At 38.8% G+C, this 27,792-nt stretch overlaps 1 protein-coding gene across 4 annotated transcripts in view; it reads right to left on the bottom strand.

Annotated features, from left to right (window-relative positions):
- LOC149141481 (mitogen-activated protein kinase kinase kinase YODA-like) overlaps nucleotides 1-27,792 on the bottom strand; it is a 193,663-nt gene that overhangs the window by 96,719 nt on the left and 69,152 nt on the right. For all 4 annotated transcript variants that reach the window (XR_016264566.1, XR_016264565.1, XR_016264564.1 and 1 more), the window contains exon 5: nucleotides 27,147-27,222. Coding sequence is in view for 1 of the 4 variants with exons in the window: in XM_089448703.1 (XP_089304829.1) it covers nucleotides 27,147-27,222 (76 nt within the window). In the remaining 3 variants the exon portion in view is untranslated. The remainder of the gene's footprint in view (nucleotides 1-27,146; nucleotides 27,223-27,792) is intronic.

Raw genomic sequence — 27,792 nt, 5'->3', positions numbered from 1 at the left:
GCCTCCTTGGTTATGTGTTTTTTGTTTTGAGTCTTTGATCATGTATGACAGTTGACTATGTATTGCCATTGGGTACCATTTTGATATAATGGATTGGTTCATGAGCCTACTTTGATCATATGTTGCCTTCCATCTATATTATAATGATGTGTGTTTGGAAACATGAATGAAAATCTTTAAAATTATTTTTAAAATCTTTAAAATTATGTTTTTTTATAAAAAAAATAAATATTTAATGTATTTTTTACAACGACCGGGTCATTGAAATCGAGTCGGCCGAGTCATTACTGTTTCGGAGTCGGAGTCGGAGTCGATCCTCGGCCGAGTTGGAGTCGGAGTCGGAGTTTTAAAACTATGCTTGGAATTTGCTCCCAACTCTCTATATAATGAGGCTATCTACTCTCATATTGTATCATGTTATGAGCTATTAGGCTCAAGGAAACTCTGCCATTTTGTACTTGCATACTTTCTAAATATAATCAAGACTTTGGGGCTATCTAGTTGGTGTGCTCTTGACATTATGAGGTGATGTCATTTCATGCTATTGCTATTGTGTTTAATTTCTTTTGCATATTGAATTAATATTAGTTTATACTTGTCATATTGCTTGGACTGATGTGTGCAAGCTATCTTGCGCAAATCATTGATTTACTGTAGTATTCTAGGAATAAGTTTGCCAATTCATTTTAGGATGAATGTTTGGTCTATCTTATTCATTATATTGCTCTAATCATTTGCAAACTAATACTTGTTCAAGTGTATAAGAAATATCTCTTGTATTGTGTGCAGGAATCCACCTGAAAGTGGTAGAAATCTCAATTAGATCAACTCACTCCTAGAGTCACAGCGATCCAAGACTCACCCATTTTTTTGCTCCAAGTCTTCCATTGAACGAAAAGCAAAAGGGAGTTTTCTTAATCTATAGTTACTTGATCATCCATTTAAATTTAAAATACTTCTTTGATTCTAGTTCTTTCAAAGTTATATCTCTTATTCAAGAATCATTTCCAAAGCTAGGCAAGTATGGGGGCTCACTCCCATTACTTGAGCTAGTATTTTGTATATTAAATTGTAGTTTAGTTTTCTTTTCTTTTTCCTGGCTACACACTGACGATTTGTTTTTTTTTTTTGCAACCCATAGGCTTGAGCATTGGGCAACGAGGAGCTTGATGGGAAGTAATGGGAAACTACTCACTCATGTGTATGCAGGATCCCCTCACATTATTCAAGGATTGATTTCTAGGGAGGCCGTAAGCATCTGAGGGAGAGTTGCAAACTCATGTAGGTCGTGGGCCTTTTGAGCGTTGTGAATCTCTTTTCGAGAGTTTTTCTCATCTTCAAGCTTGTTGTTGTCATATGTGTTGTGAGAGAGTCTAGCTTTATTAGATTCCTATCTTTGTAAAGACCTCTCTGATATTGTGGGCATCCCTCTTAGAGGCATTTTTACCCACTTTAAGCGCTAATAAAAGATAATAATAAAAAATGTTTGAGAGAACTTGGGATTTTTTCCCATGGTATCCCCCTTCCTCACTTAAAAGAGGGAATTGTGTAGGTGGACTAATTTTGCTTCTAATTTTTCTTAACTTTTTAGCATTTAATTTCATTTTCTGCATGCTTAAAATCAACACAATTCCTTCCACACGCAATTTTTACTAATCTTGTATTTAAATTCTCACATGCATAAGCTTCCAAATTGTAAACTTGAGCAAATCTTATCTTATGTGTAAAAACTTCATACTTTTGCAAGTTTTAATTGTTTGATAGTTTCTTCAAATATATGTTACTACTTGGTCAATTTATGTTATATGTCATGGAAACTATTGGAACATTATCATTTATTTGAAACAATTGTAGTTTAAAGCAATCTATTTCATTTTACTTTCCTAATTTAAAGCAAACAGATATGAGCTCATTTACATTCTAGTCTCTCAAGTTTTGCAACTATCTTATATCAATTTGAAGCATTTGCATGTAGCATTATTTTAATTGAGGAATTAACAGCAATTTGCACTTCATCTAGGCATTTTAGTATAGGAAGGCCCCAAGGCTCATTAAAATTTTATCTCCAACACAAGTTGGTTGAAGTAGACATCTTAGGGACCCTCTACTCCTCTATTGACTCCTCACTGTAAGATCCATATCTTTGGGCGAGGGTGAGGTCTGAGGATTGAAGAGTTAAATTACAATCTTGTTGTAGAAGCAATTAATAAAATTAACCAAGAGCACTTTCCATTACATTTAATTTACTTATCTCTTGATGGTTTGAGTTTTCATATGCAAAGTCTATTCCAAAAGCAAGTATTGTAATCCTTTCAAACAAGTGTTTTCTTTTCATGCTTCAAGTCTAATGTCTTGGTTTAGCATTTCCTTTTTACATTTCCAAGTTAACTACTAATTGTTGGGTTTTGGAAAGATATGCTTCACATGTTTTGATTCATAAATTTGATTATCTCAAAAGCATTTTTATATCTTGCACTATCTTGTGCTAACAATCTTTTGTTTACATTTCAGGGTTACTTTGTTTTCTCTTTTGAGAACATTGCATTTTACTTTGAGCAAATATATCTTTAAATTGTTGAGAAAATTCTTTACAAGGCGATAGTTTTATGGTTTTCTCGTGTTAATGATTAGCATTGTTATTTCAAGTTGCTCACATCATATTTGTTCATAAATCCTTAAAAGTAATCCATTTTCACTATAATACTCTCCTAGAAACTCACATTTTTTAACTAAACTTTTCATTAAGGACCACCCCCTTAGCTTACCTAGGAGATAGCTCAAACGGAGAGACTTGGGATTAGTGTGACAGTCCCTTCTCTGAGTTCCCTGCCACCAACCACACCTTGTGGGGTTGAAGGCTTTTCTCACTAACTTGTAGGTAGGTGTAGACGTCAAGGTCAACATTTTTAGCGTCATTGTCAGGGACAAGCTTTCTTGTACCTGGGAAAGCGACTAACTTTTTGGTTTTCACATTTTTGAACTTTAGATTTAGATTCTTGCTCAAGTGGCGACTCCACTCGATCCAAATTTTGCAAGAGTCTCTACTAGGAGAAATTCAAGTGGTTTAGTTAGCCCCTCTCCTAATCCTGAAAGTGTTTTTGGAGAGAGGTTAAATAGACTTTCTCATAGTAGAGCTCTTGCTAGTCTTGGGCAAGAGGTTATTTCTGATATTCAATTGTTTTTTCAAGAGCAAGTAGAGCCTAGCATCATGAATGATCTTTTTGCTCCTTGTGACTTCACTAACATTGTAATGTTCCAGAATAGGAAAAACAATGATATGCAAGCAAATAGAAAATTTACACCACAGAAAATTTTAAAACAACTTAGTAAACACCCAAAACAATCAGAAATATGGAAGCAACCGAGCCAATTTATTATAACTAGTGCAAGAGTACAAATATATGGAAGGAATACACATGGGCTTTCCTTTTTTGGCAAGCGGAGCAATGCCCAGGTGAAGCAATGATAACCCAGAAACTGTCCAACTGTTGCTCTGCGCTACCCCAGCAAATATGCATTGTCTGCTACAAAGATATGGCTGAAAACCCCACCTCTAGTTCTTAGAAAATTCTACAAATTTATCTCTAAGGTCCTTGTCAAAAACCCAGAAAAACCCAGAAATGGTTTGGCCTAGCTTTGACCTTCTAAAATCTAACCCCAAAAAGGCACTGTGCAGTCCCCAACAATTATGCACTGTCTGCTGCAAAGATGTGGCTGAAAACCCCACCTCCGGTTCTCAGCAAATTCTACAAATTTATATCTGGGGTCATTGTCAAAAACCCAGAAAAACCCAGAAATAGTTTGGCCTAGTTTTGACCTTCCAATATTGACCCCCAAAAGGCCCTAAGCCCTCCAAATCTGCTGAAGCACATTGGCTGCCAATACACCAACAAAATCCTCTCCAAAAACTCCTGAAATGTATTAATCAACTCCACAAATACTTCCCTTATTTCTCCTGGCAAGCAATAGCCCCAATGGCTGAAACTCTATCTCCCACATATGCCCAGTTTCTCTCTTCTACTCTGGCCAAAGAGTCTACAAAATCATTCCTAAATATTGCTGCCACTTCCAGCCCTCAAACTCACCCAATAGCCGACAAATCTATTAAGTCTACTTCTCCTAATTTTTCCCGATAATAGCCCTGCGAAAAAATGTTGCAATGGCCACACTAGATCCACTACTGCGTCCTCCAGAAATACGCATTGTTAGGGCGAACTGAATACAAATGCTGGAAATCTCTCTACAAATCTCCTCTAGATGATAATGGGTGAACCTCTCTAGGGTGGCACTCGAAGTCCCCCGAAGAAATGGTGAGTTCTCTGCTTGGAAAACTCTTGTTAAACATCAACCCGACTAAACAGCTCGACCAACAGAATCAAATTCGATAAGCCAAGGATGCCAAATGAAGTATGTTGCCTTTCTTTTATAACTTTCGTGGAGCCTTTCTTCCCGCCTTTTCTTCCCTCTCATGCATTACGAATCATTGGCTTAGGGAGTGTGTATTTCTTATGTGGGTGGTCCACACATATCATTAACAAAACCAAACAAAATAATATAAAATTAACATGCCTCTAACTCCTAAGTCTTCTATCAAAAATCAAATGGGCCCTGTCATCACCAAAATTGGCCCCCAAAATGCACAAATAAATCTTGTTCCAAAATAATTTAGGAAGGGACATTACAGTCCTCCCCGCCAAAAATTGTTTGTCCTCAAGCAATGCCTAAATAAGTTCCCTCTCTGACTGTTGATCACCATTGTAACCACCAATAATACCAGGGTCCCAAATGTACCATTGAGTCATCCCCAATCTCAGAACTGTCCTGACATGAAGGAATCCCTCGATACCAGGATCCCAAACCATCCTAAACAATGTGAAGCACACCTTTCTCTGTTCGCTATCCAACCAGATACAAGTACCAGAAGCCCTCTGAATACTAGCAATAAGTAGAGCATCATGATAATGTAGGACTCTGCCCAACTCCCCATGAAATTTCCATACTGAGTAGTCCATCTCATGCACTAGAAGAGTAAACTCCTGAAGTTGGAATCCAATCCTAGTGGAATTGAACCCTCGTCTACCTGGGCCTCCCCTGATCTCCTCTTGTCAATCACCCTGCCACATCGGTGAAGTTCCCCACACCATCAACGAATCACTAAAACCAAATGGAAGATCTGGATGACCCTCCCCTGTAGAAACCAGCTCACCTCTATGGGTAGCTGAACTACTCATCCCTGTTACGCCAAAACCCCCTGCTCGTGGCAGGAAGAACCTATCCTGCTAACATCGTGACACTCTAGTCATGACTGACTACCTAGCATGCTCGTACCAGAGCCTCCTCTCCCATAACTCTCGGCCATAATCTATGCGATGATCGAGGCTAGGCCAATCTTGCCAAAGAGACGCCTATCACTCCATGGCTAGCCCCAATCCTAAGCAACAATTTGCCTCGTCATATGGTGAGGGCTTCAGTGATCCCCCGTGTGTCCGCATGTGAACGAATCAGTCTCCCTGTTATCACGACCATGCTCACTAAGGAGTGCAGTATCCCACCAATCCATTGGTTCCATGGATCCCATAACCATACTGGAGGTTCACAACCCCCAATCCTCTCTGCCTGTCGTTGTGATATGTTGCCAGTTATTGGGATCCCTTTGTGCCCCGTCTCTGACTCCTATAGGTATCCAATAGGTAGGCACCAAACATCAAGAACCTGTGTCACGAATATCCAGCTGCTTTGTGCCTGCCAAATCACACAGCGAGATCTGCTATCCCAGCTCCTGATGATGTGCCCGGGTACTACCAAAAGCCTAGGCATCATCCTGCCAACAAGGACTATCGTCCTCCTCATGCTGACCTAACGCCTCGAGTTGTCCAGTTGAAAAAGAACCATGTAACTCCCTCTCGGTCACCTCCCCAAGTGTGAGCCTAGGGGTGGAACATATGCTACCTCGACAATCAACCATACCATCCCTAATCCTGTAACCATCAACTCCTGCACCAATAAGTGTCTCAACTAGAGAGTCTCCTCTCGGCCCATGACACGCAATGTCTCATCCAACTGCTTAGGGTGAGGCTCCCATACCCTACTACCTGAATGGAGAGTGTCAAAGGGCAACAACCAAACCCTCTGCGACTGTAAGCAACACTAAAGGATGATGGGTGGGTATGTCCCAAAGAGTATTATTAAGAGTCTATTGGAATTCTCAAGAGTAATCCTACAGACGACCCTCTCTCTGCCTTGGATCTGTTGATAACCCCCTCGAGGCCATGCCTCCATTAGACATTATGTCCCCAGAGGCTCAACAATATCCTCATCGATCTTAGGTGAGTTGAGTCCAATGGTACACCTATTGTCCATGTCCATAAGTCTCCCTCTATATAACACAAGCCACATCCCTCTATATAGCACTGGACGCTACGACGTGACTATGTGCAGTCTTGTGTACCACTACCTACTATCATACCACCCTATAACATATGGTATCCCGCATGTGCCAAATGTTTATTTCTCGTAGCATCGAATGTGCTCTAAGCCTCAAATTTGCAGGGAGGCTTGGACACATGTATTCCATAATACCCAGAAATCATTTTGGGAAATTCCACCCGGAGACAGTTCTATTAAAATAATTAATTATATTTAATGGGTGCCTACGTCTAAACTTAGGAAATTAAAATAATTAGAGGGTATTAATTAAATTGTGGGTGAAACTTCTAGAAGAAGACGAGGATCAAACCAAAATAATCTGAGCCATTGATTAGAATCTAATCTGGGTCGTTGGTTCTCAACTAAAGGATTATAAGAGGAGGCTTGACAGGCATTTCGAAATCACATCGAGTAAGAGATCAAAGATCGAGTTTCTCAAGAGAGAAGCGTAGCAGTTTCCAGAGAGAGATTTGAATTGATTTCTTGCAGTGAGAGAGAGGCAGGGATAGTAGACTGGAGGAAGTTTTCCTGATCCGAGGAGTGCATAGCAGAGAGACATCGTACTCCACAAAGAGGTTGACGCAATGCAGAGAGGCTAACGCAGTGCAGAGAGGCAGCACAGAGCTTCAGAGGGAGATCCGTACTTGTTGAGGAGAAGTCGAGTTTCAGAGGCAGGAGCTGGAGTGGGAGCACGGAGAGCCAAAAGATCGATTTCCCAGAGCAACAGTTGATGAGATGCAGGAGAGAGAGACATTGGTCCCAGCAGGCTAAAGTAGGACTGCGTAGGCTGACGCAAAGGCGACGCAGAGGCAGTAAGGGGCAGCTCATCTCGAGCTAAGGTCAGTGTCGGATCACCGGTGGAAGTGAGAATTTTCTCACTAGACGTTTGTCAGTTATTTTCTCTGCATGGATTGCTAGTTCTAAAGCATCCATAGATTTGTACTCAGATTACTACTACTTAATAATACAAACCCTCAGTTGTTGCACCGGTTTTCCCACACTAGGTTTTTCTAGGGACATTTGTCCAAAAATAACTGTGTAGATGTGTGTGATGATTATTTCTCTCATGTGTTGTATTTAGTTTCCACGATTTTTATTTGTGTAGGTTGCAGTGTATTTAATTCGATATTTGTCGTAGCACAGAGCAAGTAGATTGTTTAATCGAATTAACAATTAGAAGAATTAACATCAGTTGTTGCAGTAACTGATTTTTCACACCAAAGTGTCTGCCACTTTGCTAGTGACCCCACCATGACACGCGCCATGTCCCCTCGTCCATCCTGGTAGACCTGAGTACCCTAACTCCACTCCTGCTAGAGGGGGTATGTCTGTTGTGTCGATCCTCTGTGACCCCTGTGTCCTAAACCTCAATGGGAGAACATCATCTCTATACAATATCTAGTTTGGTGGCCTACCCATGCCACCTCTTCCAACCAGCTCCTGCGAGAGAATGTTAATCATCTTGCGACCCCATGCGCAACCAACATGCCAATACAATCCATGGAGCATGTTCACAAACTACCTGTCTGCTAATGCCCACTGAAATTCCCCTAGGGAATGTATGTGCTTAGTCACTAGGTCGACTACCTCATCAATGCCATAGCCATCCCGCATGTCTGATATCAAAAAGGGAGATCCACCTAGATCCCAGTGCTAACCTAGGCCTCTAGTGCCCTCGGTGTCTAAGAGCTCCTACTGAGCCTTACTCCAAACTATGACCATCTCCATGAGTCCAGTCCACTTCACCGGGTACAAACTCAAAATTTCCCGCCATCCAAACCCAAGAGAGGGATCAAATGCACGAACTCCCGCACATAAAACAACCCCGACATACGAATGTTGCACCTTGTGCAACTCCGATCGTCTCATCCCACTATCCAGATCAACACATGAGATCTGACTAGGTAGATTTGTCTCCCTCTCTCCAAAGGGCAAAGGTAACCCAATAGTGCTGCTAACCTGGTCATCCACTCTGGTATGTCTAGACAACTCTACCTCCCTCAACCCAATGCATAAGGGTGGGCTAACAACGATGTAGATCCCATTAGTGTGCCTCTTAAGCGAACTGTGCTGAAATCCCAATGTGTGGTCTCTATGCTGCCCCTCATCAATGGGTAGCCCAAAGGATGGTTGCATATCCTCATACATCATGGCCTCTACACGAGCCTCCCGCTGCTCCTCCATAGACAACCCAACATGTAAGACATGCTCACCAATCAGCTGTAGGTGACTGTCGTCCGACAACTCTGTACCTATTGGCTCCTCATCAACAATGAGGATGCCTCCCAAGACCTCATCAACCTGTGGTGCACTACTATCATCTGAGAACTCGATCACAACCCAGGATACCTCAACAATGGATGACATCTCATCGACGAGTGTATGCTCAACTATCTCCTTGCCAACCATGGCCCCTTGAACTACTCTCTCATCTTCTTCCTTAACCCTCTCCATCATCCCAGAATAATTCCACTAAATCTCCATTAGTTTGTGCATGCCTCTTAGTTCACAGAACTCTCAAAAAGAAAGGGACGCCTTAATGTAATGACCTAAAGATTGGTATGCCCTCCAATTTGCTTCCAATAACTCCACATCAATTGCAATCATGTCTTGCCATCTTGATGCATTACCCATAATTTTGGGCATAGTGGATTTGTTGTATAATTGAGAATGGTCTTGATTCCCAATCGCAGAATGAATCAACCTTTCCCCCACATCAATCATCATTTGTTGCACCCTAATCACCTCATTGAAGGTTACTGCCATGTTGTTTGATTCTAATCTTTCTTTGGATCCGATGATTTCTTAGCTTTTTATTTTGGTCTTGTCATAGAATGAAGGGTTTCCCACAGGCTGAGCCAAGATTATGGCTCTGATACCACTATAATGTTCCAAAATAGGAAAAACAGTGATATGCAAGCAAATAGCAAATTTACACCACAAAAATAATTAAAACAATTTAGTAAACACCCAGAACAATCAGAAATATGGAAGCAACCGAGACAATTTATTATAACTGGTGCAAGAGTACAAGTATATGTAAGGTATACGTCTGGGCTTGCCTTTTTTGGCAAGCAGAGCAATTCCCAGGTGAAGCAATGATAACCCAGAAACTGTCCAACTGTTGCTCTGCATTACCCCAGCAAATATGCATTATCTGCTGCAAAGATATGGCTGAAAACCCCACCTCTGGTGCTCAAAAAATTCTGCAAATTTATTTCTGAGGTCCTTGTCAAAAACCCAAAAAAAAACCAGAAATGGTTTGGCCTGATTTTGACCTTCCAAAATCGACCCCCAAATAAGCACTGCACATTCCCCAACAATTCTACATTGTCTGCTGCAAAGATACAGCTGAAAACCCCACCTCCAGTGCTCAGAAAATTATGCAAATTTATCTCTGGGGTCATTGTCAAAAACCTAGAAAAACTTAGAAATGGTTTGGCCTGGTTTTGACCTTACAATATCGACCCCCAAAAGGCCCTACGCCCTCCAAATCTGCTAAAGCACACTGCCTGCCAATACACCAGCAAAATCCTCCCCAGACACTCCTGAAATGTAGCAATCAACTCCACCAATACTTCCCTTGTTTCTCCTGGCAAGCAATAGCCCCAATGGCTCGATCTCCCACATATGCCCAGTTTCTCTCTTCTACGCTGGCCAAAGAGTCTGCAAAATCATTCCTAAATATCGCTGCCACTTCCAGCCCTCAAACTCACCCAATAGCCAACAAATCTATTAAGTCTTCTTCTCCTAATTTCTCCTGGCAATAGCCCTCTGGAAGAATGTTACAATGGCCACACTAGATCCACTACTGTGTCCTCGAGAAATACGCACTACTGGGCCCAACTAAATACAAATCCTGGAAATCTCTCTAAATCTCCTCTAGATGATAATGGGTGAACCTCTCTAGGGTGGCACTCGAAGGCCCCCAAAGAAAGGGTGAGTTCTCCGCTTGGAAAACTCTTGCTAAACAGCTTGAGCAACAAAATCAAATTCGATAAGCCAAGGATGCCAAATGAAGTGTGTTGCCTTCCCTTTACAACTTTCGTGGAGACTTTCTTCCCTCTCATGCATTTTGAATCACTGGCTTAGGGAGTGCGTATTTCTTATGTGGGTGCTCCCCACATATCATTAACAAAACAAAAAAATATAAAATTAACTTGTCTCTAAATAAATTGGACCCCAAAATTGGACCCCAAAATGTAGAAATAAATCATTTTCCAAAATAATTGAGGAAGGGACATTACAAACATAAATGGCTATCCTCACAATATCCCTGACAAGGCTATTGAAAAGTTGCGTTCCTTTTAAGGTAGCAATGCCATTAGTGCTACATCACATGTGAAAAAATTTAATTTTTGTATCTTTAAATGGTGTAACACTGCTAATTATGAGGATGTGAAGATCGAACTTTTTGTTTTATCTTTAGAAGAGGATGCTTTTGATTGGCTCACTGAGCAACCTGCTAACTCATATAACTCTTAACAAGCCATTCTAACTGCATTTTTAGACAAGTTTGGAGAGAAGAAGGAAAATAGGCATTTGATCAACGCCATTAGCAATATGAAGAAAAATGAGAATGAAACCATGGAGGAGTTTAACAAGATATTCGATGGATTAGTAAAAAGCATGTCTGCTACTGTTAAACCCCCTGATGAATTTATTTTATGCTCATATCTGGATGCTTTTGGTGTTGATACTGCTTATGAGTTGAGGAAGGAGCCTATGAATTTAAGTGTAGCTCAAACTGAAACCTTAAAAATGGAAAAGGCTAGAAAGCAATCAAGAAAGTCTGAACTTCCTGGTTTCACTAGAGGGCCATCGAAATCAAATGATTCCAAAGGCAAGGCAAAAGAAGTGACTACAAATGATCCTATTAAGGAGTTAAACCAACTCATCAAGAGTATGGAAGTAAATCACACTAGTCAAATGAATGATATCTAAAATCGATTAGTGGCCATGGAAAGAAATCAAGGTAGGAGATTCCCAAATAGAGGAAATGATGGATGGCAAAAGAAAGGACCTCTCAATGACCATAGGCCACCTAATCCACTTGAGTCTACAAACTTAGTTGATGATTCCATGCCTTATTGTAGACCTTATGATGACATACATGATGAACTCACTTGTCCTTATGCAAGAAGGATCCTAGAAGGAGATATGGTGGGAACAAGTGAGCAAATCAATGTAGTTGGAAAAGAGCATCATTTGTCCTTGGAAAATTGGATGGGAGTTATGGAGAGTAGTCAGAAGGTAAATAAAAAGTCTCCATCCTCCTATAGTGTGAATAATTTTGAAGATTTGGATAGGATCACTGAGTTATATGGAGAAAAGCCTTCATCAACTCAGATTTTAGAGATAGCCAAGGATAAAGAAAGGGGAAAGAATAAAGAAAGAAATCATAATAAAACTTTCACTCCACCCACATCGAAGTTGAATATTGACTTGGGAGGATGGATTAATAATGCTAAGATTTTAGTTCCTGTCACTGAAATCATGAAGATTCCCTCCCAAAGATATAAATTGTTGAAAGCCATTGATGCTCCCAATGGAAAAGAAATGTTCAATTTTTCTAAGGATAGATATGAGGATACCCCTATCACTCTGCATAGTGATATGTGTAGAGATAACAAAGACCACCAACCTTTTTTCATCACTATGTTGGTCAATGGAATGCTTGTAGACAATTGTATGTTTGACTTTGGGGCATCATCTTGTGTCATGACTAAGAAAGTCATGAATCAGTCAAATTTGAGGATTTCTAGACCCTACCACAACATTTGTGCAATGGATTCAAAGATCATTGAAGTTTGTGGCTTGATAAAAGATCTTCAAGTCCACTTGGTTGTACATCCTGACATTATGATCACCATGGATATTGTGGTGATTGATGTGCCTTATGCTTGGGGGATGTTATTGTCTAGAAAGTGGGGCGCTGATATTGGGGTAGTTTGCAAATGGACTTAAGTAATGCTACCATCCCTAATAGTGAGGGCATCATGGTTAGATCGATAGGGAGTTGGAGAGAGAGTTTCATGTAGAAAATCCCAAGGAGCCTCATAATGAAATTATGTATGAATTTGATAACTTGGGAAAATATGCTATCCTGGCTAATCCTTTTCCTCCTTTGGAGAAGGAGGTGGATTGTAAGAAGGATGGAGTTTGGCACATGAATTTTGATGGTGCCCATTCTAGGTATGGTACGGGTGTTGGAATTGTCCGTACCTTCTCTCTTGGTCACATATTCAAGTTTGCCCATAGATTGGAATTTGATGCAACCAACAATGTAGCAGAGTATGAGGCCCTATTGTTGGGTCTTGAGTTGGCAAAAGACTTGAGGATAAAGTTGCTTAGTATCAAGGGGGATTCTGATCTAGTCATTCTTCAAACCAAGAATCAATTTACATGCAAGAATGATAGGATTAAAGAAGTATTGAAATGTTGTTTGGGACACTATGGAATATTTTGATGCATTAGATCTTCAAGCAATTCCTAGGGAAGGAAATAAACAAGTTGATGAGTTGGTTGTTGTTGCATCTACATTACAGCTTGGAGAGAACTTGATGAATGATAAAGTTAAGATGGAGATTATCTTCAGCATTGGCAAATCTTTATTGATGAAAGCCAAGTGGTTCGTTTTTTATATAACATGGAGGAATTTTCTGAATTTAAGGTTGGCTACAAAGAGGAAGGTTGTGATTATGAGGAGTGTAATGTGGTGACAAATCCCACTCCTAGGGAACGTGTAGCTTTGGAGCAAATGTTTGATAGACATGATGCTTCAAAGAGAAAATATGATAAGAAAATTGACCTAGGGGAATTCGTTGAAGTGAATATGGGTACCCCTCATGATCCAAAGATTATTAAAATAGGCAAGGGTACCAATGAGCAAGAAAGGAAGAATTTCATAAATTTACTTCATGAATATAGATATGTTTTGGCTTTTCATATGACGAGTTGAAAGGTTATAGGGAAGATGTTATGGAATATACTATCCCTCTTAAGGATGAAAATGCCAAACCCTTTAGGCAGAAACTTGGGCAAATCAATCCTAAGTTAGCTCCCTTGGTGCAAAAAGAATTGCAAAAGATGCTTCAAGCTGGTATTACTGCTCACACTAGGCATTCCACATGGTTTTTAAACTTGGTTATTGTAAGGAAGAAGAATGGATCAATCAAGCTATGTGTAGATTTTCGAATCTTAATTTAGCTTGTAAAAAAGATAATTACCCTTTACCTAATATGGTAACATTATTGCAAAGGGTAACGGGATCTGGAATGATGTCTTTGTTAGATGGATTTTCAGGATACAACCAAGTCTTGGTGAAGAAGGAGGATAGACATAAGACAACATTCACCACACCATCGGGTACTTTTGAATATTTCAGGATGCCTTTTGGATTAACGAACGTTGGAGCAACTTTTAAAAGGGCTATGGACTATGCCTTTAACGGTCTAATTGGAAAATTTATTGAGATCTGTCAAGATGATTTAACTATTTTTTCTAAACATAGAATCTCCCATATAGAAGGAAAAATTTTGATAGGTGTAGAGAGTATGGAATATCCTTAAATCCTGCTAAATCTATTTTTGGAGTGACTGAAGGGAAGTTGTTTGGTCACATCCTTTCAAAGGACGGGATCAAGATTGACCCTGAAAGAATTGAGGCTATTCAAAAGATTATTTTGCCTCATAATATTAAAACCCTTCAATCCTTCATAGGAAAGATAATTTTCTTAGAAGGTTCATTCCAAATTATGTGGAGATTACTAAGCCCATCCAAACTCTCTTAAAGAAAGATGTTAAGTTTGTTTGGGGAAATGAGGGTAGAAAAGGGTTTCAAAAAATAAAGGATTCTATTGTCAAAGCACCTATTCTAGTAAGCCCTGATTATTCAAAGGAGTTTTTTATTTTCTCTTTTGCATCCGAAAATACTATTGGTGGGGTGTTTCTTCAAAAGAATAATGAAGGGCATGAGCAGCTTATTGCTTTTATGAGTAGGTCCCTTCAGGGGTCTGAGTTGAAGTATAGCACCATGGAAAAGCAAGATTATGCTTTAGTCAAGTCTCTTAAGTAATTCAGATTTTATGTGGGGTATTCTAAGATAATTGCATTTGTTCCCAACTCTGTTGTAAAGGATATTTTAGTCCAAGTTGATTGCTTAGGAGCACGAGCTAGGTGGGTCTCGAAGATTCAAGAGTATGATTTGGATATTAGACCTACCAAGCTTTTGAAGGGCCAGAGATTGGCCAAAATCTCGATCGAAGGGAATGAGAAAGCAATAGGAATGATTTGTCAAAATGATTTGGAATTAGCTTCATCAGAACTTCAAAGAATGAGTCAACTTGAATCGTATAAAGACATTATTCAGTACTTGCAAAATTTGTCATGTCCTAACCATTTAGTTGGCCATAAGAGAAGAGCATTAAGGATTAGAGAAACTAAGTATTGCATTGTGAACGATGGTCTGGGTTGGAGAAATCCGGAGGGGGTAATACTTAGGTGTGTTGATGAAGTTGAAGCCAGAAAGTTTCTATCTAAGTTTCATTCAAGATTTTGTGGAGGGCATTATGCTGCTAAGACTACTACCCACAAAATCTTGAGAGTTGGTTATTTTTTGCCTTCTATTTTTGTTGATGTGCACAAGTATGTTAGAGGTTGCCAATCTTGTCAACTATTCATTGGGAAGCAGAAGTTAGCTTATTTGCCTTTTTAGCATCGTGGAGGCTCCCTTTCAACATTGGGGGCTAGATTTTATAGGGAAATTTAATGAAAATTCAAGTAATGGCTACTCATGGATTATAACCGCCACTGATTATTTTACTAAATGGGTGAAGGCCATCCCTACAAAACACGCCACCGACAAAGTAGTGATGGATTTTCTTGAAGATAAGATTATCACTCGTTTTGGTGTCCCTGCCAAGATTACTACCGACAATGCCAAGGCTCTTAGCTCCACTGAATTCTCATCATTTTGATTTAAGTATGGCATTGTTTTATCCCATTCATCAAACTACTATCCTCAGGGTAATGGCTTAGCAGAGTCTAGTAATAAGAATTTGATAACCATAATCAAGAAGATAGTAGGGGATAACAAACAGTCATGGGATAGTAAAATTAAATATGCTTTGTGGGCTGATAGGATTACAAAGAAGAGTTCTACTGGGAGGAGTCCCTTTGAGTTAGTTTATGGCTTGGATGTTACCCTTCCTGTGAATTTGAGGCTACCAGCTTACCAATTGCTACAAAGTTTTACATCTGATAAAGATGTTGTGCAATGTAGGATTGACCAAATTGTAGAAATGGATGAAACCAGAAGAAGAGCCTTTGAGCATTGTTGTAAAAATCAATCTAAGGTAAAAATAAATTTTGACAAATCATCTAGGAATAGACTGTTTTCTAACAATGATATGGTTTTGCTATGGGATCGCAAGAATGAAATGCCATGTAATCATGGTAAGTTTGATAGTTTGTGGCTTGGACCATACATTATCAAGGAATCAGCTAGACAGAATTCCTACCATTTGAGCACTTTGGATGGAGAACCACTCGAATTACTACCTGTGAACGGCCAACTGCTCAAATTGTTCTACAAAGAAAATATTTGATGCCACGGGCCATCTTTTTGTATCATATTTTTAACCTTATCCCTTGTCATTTTTGTTTAATTAGTTTTTGAATAAATTGTCATTTATGCTCTTCAAATAAATTTCCATTTCTTCATTTATGTATTTTATTTCATTTGACCATATTTTGAATGGATACTGCTGATATATGTCTTTTGTCGGTAGATGCATATTCCAGATCTTGCACACTATCACTTTGTATCTAGCATGCATCCCCATATGGAGCCAAATGTTGACCACTGGAGTGGCACCTAATGATTATATGAAAGACTTCATGCCCAAGGATGATCCAGAGGACACTTGTAACATCAGATATCATCATTCAAAAGAGTTTTTTAACTCTGCTTCTATTTTCTAATCATCTTTCTTGTACCCAGATTCCACACCCTGCGGGGAATTGTAATAAGTGATACTAGTAATGATCAACTTTGAGTCAATAACAGGCCTAGGATGTTGGAAATCGATCAGCAAACGAGTACACCTTGGAGTGTTTTTTTTATCTGGCTAATTGTCCTTTCTTTTTGAGAGGAGGATAATTTTCTGGCTTTTTTCACTAACTTTTTACCCCAAAGTCGGGGTAAAAGTTTGAAGGCTAAGCCCCTAACACATCTTTGTGTTTAGAGTCAATGTATATTACCATACTAGACCAAACAAAAAATTTTGTGGAATTTGGTTATGTCTAGGTAGTCATTTTTTTAATTTTTTAATTTCTCGTAGTTCAAAAATTGCAAATAAAATTGTATTTAAATTGTAATAAGTGTAGCCTAGAGAAGTTGTATGGGGTATGAGTAATAAGAATTACACTTCTCACCTTCAACTTTCTACTATAACACACTTTGAGGGGTTAATAATGTGTTTTGGACCATCAAAACCCACATTTCCTAAGTTTAGTGGAAATTGTGGCATTTAATTAGGCTAGAATTAAATAAAATAGAGAGAAATAAATTATTCCATGTGATAGAATGGCATGGAATGACTTGGAAATTATCCTAAGTCAAAGAGTTGATTCAACAAAGATGTGGAAGATGACTGAGCACACTGCATCATAAATACACCATTATTTGGCAAAATCAAATTTCCCAGAGATAAAGTAGTTGTAGCACATGTGGAAAATCAAATTTATTAGAGGAACTCATGTACTAAAGGAATATTCTATGGAATATTTAAACTGAGGGTTTCGTGGGGCCTTTTCTCACTATTAGCTCGAGTTGCTTCTACACTTAGCACTTCACATGGAGGATTGCGAGTTTCACTTGAGGAAATCACACAGTTCCTAGGAATCTGCGCAAAGCATCTTTGGGATCATCATCTGAAGTGGTGGCACTTGGTTCGAGTTTGATTTGGTTTTATTGGAGTTATCTCATTGTTTATGGTTCACTCATGGATATGTTTACTTTGCCATATAGAGAATTCGATTTTCCTTGGATGCCAATGAGGAATTCGATTTGCCTTGGTGTCTCTGTCATCTCCGATTGGAACTCAACTTGCTCTTTCTTGGGATTTGCTCCAAGTTCAGTTCTCACATGCATTCTACAATGGGATTTGCACCCAACTCTCCATATAATGAGGCTATGTGCTCTCATATTGTATCATGTTATGAGCTATTGGGCTTGAGGAAACTCTGTCATTTTGTACTTGCATACTTTCTTAATATAATCAAGACTTTGGGGCTATCTGGTTGATGCTCTCTTGACATTATGACGTGATATCCTTTCATGCTATTGCTATTGTGTTTAATTTTTTTTGCATATTGAATTAATATTAGTTTATACATGCCATCTTGCGTGGATTGATGTGTTGATTTGGGGTAGCATCGGATGTGCTCTAGCCCTCTATTTTAAGACCCGACCGAATCAACTCCAAAACGGCCAAGTCAAACCGGGTCAGATGGTGGCCGGGTCGAAACGGCGATTGAACCGGACCGGTCGGCCGGGTTGTTACCAAGCCGGCCAAGTTGGCTACCAACTCGGCCAGCTCGGTAACAACCCGCCCAGCTCGGCCGAGTCCGAGCCAACTCATCCGGCTTGGTAAGAGTGGCCAGTCAACTCATTTCAGCGGCATTTTTTTTTAAATTGATTTTTGGGGACCCCAAAGCCCACTGTAATCTGCCTTTGGGTTCTTTGGGGTCCATTCCCCTCTCCTAAACCCTATAAAACCCACCCAACCCCTCTCATTTCCTCACAGCCATCTCATTGCATTTGAGTGAGAGTTTGTGAAGAGTTGTGGAGTTTGTTTTTGGAGCAGCAGTGAGGAGTCTTGGGCAAGCATTGTAGCAGGAGTGAGGAGCTTCTTGGGCAGCCATTGGAGCAGCATTGAGGAGTTGGTTTGTTGGAGCAACTTTGAGGAGGCAGTTTGTGCCTAGAGGTATTTTTTTTCACTTCTAAAAATCTGTTTTTGCTTATTTATTTTTTTGTGCAAATCTGGAAATTGAAAAGAGTGTTTTTTGTGAAAGAAATGAACATTGAAGCAATGTTATTTTTTCTGTTTTCATTTTCAGATTTTTTTTCCTTTGATTTCCAAGTGAAAAAATGGCACCTAGAGTGAAAGATGTTGCTTGGGCATATGTTGAAATGGTTGATAGTCAAATGCATTGCAAATTTTGCCATAGAAAAATTAAGGACGGTCTTGGGGGCATTAATAGGCTGAAACAACACTTGACAGAGATTAAAGGTCAAATTACTCCATGTGAATCACCAGAAATTGGGGAGATTAGGAAGGAATTGCTAAATAATTTTGCGAAGTTTAAAGAAGAAAAGGCTAGGCAAAAAGAATTAGACGCTGAAATTGGGAGGAAGAGGAGTATACAACAAATGATGGCTACCAACCCCCATTTTTATTTTGAGGGTTCTTCTTCTATCCCTTGTACTGATGCATCCAACCCCTTCCGATATGTTCCTCCCTCTTTGGAGTCTATTCAAGAAAAGGGTAAAGGTAAAAAGGAAAAAAAGGGTGATATGAATATCAAAAGTCATTTCACTATCACACCCTCCTCTCCATTAGATGCACATGGTCCTCAAGCTAGTAGAACTTTGCAGCCCACTTTAAATGACCATTGGAAGAAAGAATTGAGGGAGACTACTTGTGATTACATAGCTAGATGGTGGTATGATGCTGATATCACCTTCAATGCTTCCCGTTCACCATATTATAAGCCTATGTTTGATGCCATACATGCTGCTGGAAAACGCTTCAAAGGCCCTACTATGCATGAGATAAGGGGGTATCGTTTGCGAAAAGAAATTGCCTCCATTAATGAGTATTTGAAAGATTTCAAGGACTCATGGCCAAGAACAAGATGTAACATCATGTCAGATGGATGGACTGATCAAAGGAACTGTACCATCATAAACTTTCTTATCTTCTGCCCACAGGGAACCGTGTTTCTAAAATCAGTTGATGCATTTGATAGGGTGAAAGATGGACAATTGTTCTTTCAGTGATTGGATGAGGTTGTTGAGGAGGTGGAGGTGGCTAATGTTGTTCAAGTCATCACAGATAATGCCTCTAACTATGTTCTTACTGGTAAATTGTTAGAGGAAAAACACAAAACCATATTTTGGACCCCATGTGCTGCACATTGCATAGACCTCATGCTTGAGGATATGGGCAAATTAGATTAAGTCAAAAATAATGTAGATCATGCCAAAAGCATAACAAAATTTATCTACAATCATTCATGGATTTTGAGCCTTATGAGGAGACACACAGGGGGCAGGGATATTACTAGGCCTGCCATCACTAGATTTTCTACACATTTTTTGACATTGCAATCTATGCTTTCACAACATAGAAACTTGTAAAAAATATTTTCCAGTGATGAATGGAATCAAAGCCAGTGGTCTCACAAACAGGATAGCAAAGAATTGAAAAAGAAAGTTAATGAAGAAATATTTTGGAGAAAGGCAGCAGAGATTGTGAAGCTTGCTGAGCCACTGGTTAAGGTGTTGCGGTTGGTGGATGGGGAAAGATTGGCTATGGGCTTCATTTATGAGGCTATGGATCAAGAAAAGGGGCAAAGAAAGAGGGCATAGAAGGATAAAGTGGCTAAGTATGGGCCCATTTGGGCAATCATTAATGAAAGATGGAACAATCAACTCCATCGCCCTATACATGTAGCTGGGTATTTTTTGAGCCCACGGTATCATTATAAGGTCTGGCGGTAAGAGCTTTGAGGGAGTAGGTTAGAGATGGATTGATTGACTGCATTGATCCCAATTGGAGTGTGATCAGCTGGAGATACACCGACAGGTCACAACCTTCAGCAAAGCCACAGGTACCTTTGCGAAGAACCTAGCAAAGATTGCAAGGGAAGCAGATGAGCCAGGTAAACAAAAATTTCAATTTTCAAATTCTTAATACTTATTTTGTTAAATTGTTTATAATTTGAAAGTTGGATATAATTTGTAATTTTGTTGAGCTAACTCATTACACTTGTATATATTTTTGCAGCACAATGGTGGGAGGCTTTTGGTAGCCATTGTCCTGAATTGCTGAAGTTTGCAATTCGTATTTTGAGTCAAACTTGCAATGCTACTGGGTGCGAGCACAATTGGTCTGTCTTTGAGAGGATTCACGCGAAGAAGAGAAACCGTTTGGATCAAAAATTGTTAAATGATCTAGTCTATATCCAATACAACCTCCGGCTCAAACGCAACCAATTGCTGAACAAAAGACCTGATTTAGATCCCATTGTGTTGGAATACATTGATCCAACATCAGATTGGGTAGTGGAGAGTCATCCAGCAGAGTTTGATTCTGATGAGGACCTTGATTTGGATTTATAGGTGGAGGCATCACTCGAACACAATGTTCAGTTGAATGCAGATCCACTTGTACCAGCCTCAGGGCTAGCCCCAAGTCCTCCAGTTGCAGGTGCTTCCTCTGCTCAGTGACAACAGAAGCGCATATCTAATCTATCTCAGCTTGCAGCTGCTACACAGCCTGCTAGTGCTACCACTTCTACAGTTGTAGTTGGAGATGATGATGAGGAGGAGCCATGGGCTTCCCTGTCTGACTCTGATTTAGAGGTTGAGCCAAATGATGTTGGCTCCTCTAGCAGTAGCCAGTAGTACTGGTCACAGTTTACTTTTGTTGTAGAGGCCAATTCTATCCTCCTTGGTTATGTGTTTTTGTTTTGATCTCTATATCATGTATGTATTGGACAATGCACTAGGTGCTATTTTGATATAATGGATATATTCATGAGCCTACTTTGATCATATGTTGTCTTCTCTCTATATTCTAATGCTATGTGTTTGGAAACATGAATGAAAATCTTTAAAATTATTTTTTTTATAAAAAAATAAATATTTAATGTTTTTTTTACAACGGCCGAGTCATTGAAATCGAGTCGGCCGAGTCGATACCGAGTCAAAGTCGAAGTCGGAGTTGACCCTCGGCCGAGTCGGAATCAGAGTCGGAGTTTTAAAACATTGCTCTAGCCATGAAAATTGGTGGAGAGGCTAAAGCACATGAGATCTCCAAGACCCAGAAATGGTTTGGGCAGATTCTAACTGTTTGGAAGATATTAAAATAATTAATATTTTTAATGGAATTCCTAAAGCACATGAGACCTCCAAGACCCAAAAATGGTTTGGGCAGATTCTAACTGGTTTGGAAGATATTAAAATAATTAATATTTTTAATGGAGTTCCTAAATCTAAACTTAAGAAAAATAAAATATTAATGGGTATTGATATAAAACTGGGTTAGAAAGTTCCAAAAGACATGGATCAAGCCAAATCTAATCTTAGTTGTTGATTAGAGATATAATCTCGGTCGTTGAAGGACCAACAGGAAAAGTATAAGAGGAGGCTTGAGGGTCAGTTGGAGAATACACCAAAGTGATCAGTGATTCGATTTACTAGAGCGAGGTTGCTAAGCAAAGTCGAATCAACGATCAGCAGCGAGAGGCAGTGAGTACTGGACGAAGAGGCAGAGATAGTGTCGAGAGACTAGCGCAAAGGCAGAGAGGCAGACGCAGAAGCCAGAGCAGGCCACGCAGAGCCCAACAGAGATAGCGCAGAGGCCAGAGGGCCTGTGTCATCCACGCAGAGGGTAGCAGGAGTGACGCAGAGGGTCCCAGAGGTTGCGCAGTGCCTCAGAGGGCTGACATAGAGGCCAGGAGGGTTGACACAGTGCTTTAGTGTTGCTGGAGAGGGTTTTGTGGGGCAAGTTTTCTGAATACCTGCTTCCGAATAGAGAGGTATTACTGCTAGTTATTTTTCTCTGTCAGGTGAGCCAGTTTGGCACCCAGTTGTACTCAAGGATATATTGCATAATAATAAACCCTCATAATTGTTGCACTGGTTTTCCCACATTGGGTTTTTCCGGGGACGAGTTGTCCAAAAATAACGGTGTCACTTGTGTGTTTGTTTTCTTTCAGTTGTTGATCTGTAGATGGTTGAGACTGTATTATGTTTATTTCGATGTTTATATGTTTAAATAACTTGTTCGTAATTAACAAGTAGGAGAAATAAACCAGAAAAAATACAAATAAAATTTCTAACGGATAATAATTAGAAATTTCAACATGATGTGTGCAAGTTGTTTTGCACATATCATTGATTTAGAGTAGTATTTCGGCGATAAACTTGCCAATTCATTTTAGGAGGAATGTTTGGTCTATCTTATTCATTATATTGCTCTAATCTTTTGCAAACTAATACTTGTTCAAGTGTATAGGAAAGATCTCTTGTATTGTGTGCAGGAATCCATCTGGAAGTGGGAGAAATCTCAATTAGATCAACTCACTCCCAGAGTCACAATGATCCAAGACTCAGCTATTTTTTCGCTTCAAGTCTTCCATTGAACGAAGAGCAAAAGAGAGTTTTCTTACTCTATAGCTAATTGATCATACATTTAAATTTAAAATACTTCTTTGATTCTAGTTCTTTCAAAGTTATATATCCTATTCAAGATTCATTTACAAAGCTAGGCAAGTATGGAAACCCACTCCTATTACTTGAGCTAGTATTTGTATATTAAAATGTAGTTTAGTTTTGGTTTCTTTTTCCTAGTTTCCCACTGACAATCAGTTTTGTTTTTTTTGCAGCCCATAGGCTTGAGCATTGGACAATAAGGAGCTTGAGGAAAAGTATTGGGAAACTACTCACTCGTGTGTATGCAGGATTCCCTCACGCTATTCAAGGACTGATTTCTAGGGAGGTCATAAGCATCTGAGGAAGATTTGCAAACTCATCTAGGTCATGGGCCTTTTGAGCCTTGTGAATCTCTTTTGGAGAGTTTTTCCATCTTCAAGCTTGTTGTTATATGTTTTGGGAGAGAGTCTAGCTTTGTTATATTCTTATCTTTGTAAAGATCTCTCTCATATTGTGGGCAGCCTTCTTAGAGGCATTTTTACCCACTTTAAGCGCTAATAAAAGCTATAAAAAAATTGTTTGAAGGAGCCTGGGATTTTTTCCCATAGCATCCCCCTTCCTCACTTAGAGGAAAGATTTTCGTGGGTGGACTAATTTTGCTTCTAGTTTTTCTTAGTTTTTTAACATTTAATTGCATTTTGTGCATGCTTAAAATCAACACAATTCCCTCCACACGCAATTTTTACTAATCTTGTATTTAAATTCTCACATGAATAAGCTTACAAATTGTAAACTTGAGCAAATCTTATCTTATGTGTTAACACTTCATACTTTGGCAAGTTTTAATTGTTTCATAGTTTCCTCAAGTATATATTTCACTACTTGGTCAATTTATGCTATATGTCATGGAAACTATTGGAGCATTATCATTTATTTGAAACAATTGTAGTTTAAAGCAATTTATTCCATTTTACTTATTTATTTTCCATTTTATGGTGCAGACACATATGAGCTCATTTACATTCTAGTCTCTCAAGTTTTGCAACTATTTTATTTGTCTTTGAGGCATTTGCATGTAGCATTTTTTTAATTGGGGAATTAAAACAATTGGCACTTCATCTAGGCATTTTAGTATAGAAAAGTCTCAAACCTCATTAAAATTTTACCTCCAACATAAATTGGTTGAAGTAAACATCTTAGGGACCCTCTACTTCTCTATTGACTCATCACTCTGAGATCCATATCCTTGGGCAAGGGTGAGACCTGAGGATCGAAGGGTTAAATTGCAATCTTGTTGTAGAGGTAATTAATAAAATTAACCAAGAGCATTTTCCATTACATTTGCTTTACTTGTCTTTTGATAGTTTGAGTTTTCATATGCAAAGTCTATTCCAAAAGCAAGTATTGTAATCCTTTCAAACAAGTGTTTTATTTTCATGCTTCAAGTCTAATTTCATATTGATGTCTTGGTTTAGCATTTCCTTTTTACATTTCCAAGTTAGCTACTAATTGTTGGGTTTTGGCAAAATATGTTTCACATGTTTTGATTCATAAATTTGATGATCTCAAAAGCATTTTTGTATCTTGCAATATCTTGTGCTAACAATCTTTTGTTTACATTTCAAGGTTACTTTGTTTTCTCTTTTGAGAGCATTGCATTTTACTTCGAGCAAATATATCTTTAAATTGTTGAGCAACTTTCTTATAAGGCACTAGTTTTGTGGTTTTCTCATGTTAATGATCGGCATTGTTATTTCAAGTTGCTCACATCATATTTGTTCATAAATCCTTAAAAGTAATCCATTTTCACTATAATATTCTCCTAGAAACTCACATATTTTAACTTAATTTTTCATTAGGAACCACCCCCCTTAGCTAGCCTAGGAGATAGTTCAAACGGAGAGAGTCGGGATTAGTGTGATAGCCCCTTCTCTAAGTTCCCTGCCACCAACTACACCTTGTGGGGTTCAAGGCTTTTCTCACTAACTTGTAGGTAGGTGTAAGCGGCAAGGTCAACAGGGTCTACAATAATTTCCTGGTTCAGTAAGAAGCACACTTCAGTGGCACTTAGTTCAGCAAAAGCTGAGTATATGGCAACTAGTTTGGCTAGTTGCCAAGCAATTTGGTTTCCCAAGTTGCTTACTGTTGAAATATGTAACTAGGTGCAATCTTCATAAATGTATTTGAGATGTACTTATCAAAAGAATGAAGAAAATATTTTTATTATTATCAATATGACTTATTAAAGCATGGGTTTCATGCTTGGGTCATCATGTTGTAGGTCAAAGTGTCCATTGAGGACTTCTAGGATTTATTTTGAGTCATTAGAGTCATTGTACATTAAAAGAGACCCTTCTTGGGCTTTCGAATCATGTAAAAAGAATTATTTTTGAGTCAAAAATAAATTTAGATTTCTCCACACCAAGTCGGCCTCCAGATAAGTAATTCGACCTCCCTGGAAGGCTATAAATACAAGGCAGTTCGAATTCATTTGGAGCACCTCACTCCCTCACACATAGTTTGATTTCTAACGCTGGAAGCTGGAAAAGTGCGAAGTTGAGAGAGGGCTAGAAAAGGAGCTGGAAAGAAGTGTGAGTTTCTAGAAAGAAATAGAAGACCTCAAGATCGGAATTTTGGGACAACTCTCACTCAGTTCTGAGGTGTATCAAGGGATATCAAAGATCTCCAAGTCTGGTCGAAGCTGTTGTTGCTACTGCTACTGGGTCTAAGCTACTACTAGGTCGAAGTTGTTGTTGATGTTGCTAAGTTGAAGTTGCTTTGGAAGGGTTTTCATCTGCTAGAAGGATTGAGGGTTGACTTGGTGTGGAGGAAGTCTCTGCCTGGGTCTAGAGTCTTGGATTATCTCAAGAAACTATTGAAGGAAGAATTGTTGACTGGGTTTTCCCTTAGATAGGGGTTTTTCCCTGGCTATCCGCCTACTTCTATTGTCCTTGTGACATTGTTGTGAGAAGAATTTTTTACCTTTCTAATTTTCTATATAAGATTGATTGATCAAGAGCTATAGCCTACGGTGATTCATTATGACAATCAAAGTTACATGAACTCTCGAAGAATACAGTGTTTTATTACACGTCGAAACACATTGAGATCAGATACCATTTCATCAGATACATGGACCTAATGGGACTTTCTAATCAACTTTCTAATCCAGGGACTTTCTAAAATGGCATTTGAAAAGTTTGATTCAAATCTGAAATTACATCAGGTAAAATCATGAAAACAGATTATCAAAATCAACTTATTGTTTAAAAGCAATTATTTGATTTTTTTGTTAAAACCTCAAAAGTGATATGCTGAGTTTAGTCTGCATTTATTGTTGATTAGAAAATCTAGAATAGGCTAATGGAAATCTGATACAAATCTGAGAATTAAAATTCCTAATTCAAACCCTAAATCAGATTAACAAACTAGGCTACCTACCTTTTAACCTCCACAACAATATAAGATTGGTTCGACCTACGGATTCCCCTCCCAACTAGTACTCTTCTAGCCTAAAGAGAGAAATGCAAGACCACTGAAGTGACAGTGGGTAGTTTCCCTAAATTGCCCTTGGGGTTTGACAACTCGTGCTTAGGGGACTTTTGCACCATCTGGGAACCTGGGAGGTAACAAAGTGCAATGTTTTTTCCCCATAATGGACAATTATTTAGGGCATCCATTGCATCATCAATTATCAACCATAAAGTTCCCTAGGCCATCCAAAGATCCATCAACCTGTAGTACCTGCCTTCATAATAAAAATAACAATAGTTAAAAAATTCACTCATGTAGGGCTCATGCAAAATGAGAGATAACACAGCCCAAGGAAGATATCTTTCATTTACGATGCCCCATCTTAATTTTCACAAGATCCCAATTTGGCATGCATTTCAATGGTAGCCCAAAGCAAATTGATGGTAGAAGTTTAAGAGCTTTATCAAATATTATTTTGGACAGAGGATACCAAAAGAATGCCCAAAGCTTGGACTTGGGCTAAGGTGAATTTCCTCAATATGCTTCAAGAGAGTCTGGAAGCCAGCTAAAGTTTTATTTACATAATTAGGAGCAACTTCTCTAAAATTTTCACAATGGGAATGCTTCCTTTAAATATTTGGCTATGCTAGATGGAACACTAATGCTTCTAACAAACATCTTGTCAGTGTTAACTTAACCATGCAAGAAAGCTACATACAAGTTGGCATATGGTCCCAATTATTCTGGTCTCAAAACAAAGCAAGTATTGCAATGGTTAAAATATATTGAAATTAACTTACATGCTTGGCCATTCCAAAGTCTGCGAGCTTCACCCTGCCAGAGGTATCCACAAGAATATTTCCACCTTTTATATCTCTGCAGAACCAGTCATGAGTAGAAATAAGAGAACTAAAACAAAAATTTCCGTAGAATTAAGAGAAGTGTGTGAAATGCAAAAGCAAAGAAGACATCCTTATAAAAAATGTGCCACCCTAAAATGCAATCACTTCAGTAGAAATTTGAAATTTGAAGTAATAAACTCTAAAACTTTATCTACATGCAATATTTGCACAGGGATTCCCCACATTGTTGAATTCAAAGGCTTTTACATATGGAGTGTGGACTGCTGCTGACACGCTTGAAGCTAATTGGATTTTGTGTTTTAGAACTGTTGGGGACCCACAAGCCCTTGGCCCATTGATTCTTTATTAAATTACACTGTTAATGCAGAAGTAACATTTATAGTAAAGCATTTTAGAAAACATAATGGTTATCTTAATCCAATAGAGTTAATGGGTAATACAATTCTTTTTTAATCCAGTAAGATTTATCATTTCAGGATTATTCAAGAAAAACAAGAAAATTTTATACAATGTAAGATATAAGCTGCTGCTCAAAACCAGGACAAAAAAGTAACACTGTGCCACCTGAAGTAGAGCTAATATT

Source organism: Pinus tabuliformis, chromosome X, assembly GCF_031772625.1.
Source record: "Pinus tabuliformis cultivar Carrire ecotype Pingquan chromosome X, CPIR1, whole genome shotgun sequence".
NCBI lineage: Eukaryota > Viridiplantae > Streptophyta > Pinopsida > Pinales > Pinaceae > Pinus > Pinus tabuliformis.
The sequence above is the reverse complement of the archived record's forward strand: the minus strand, read 5'-3'. Positions and strand labels throughout refer to the sequence as shown.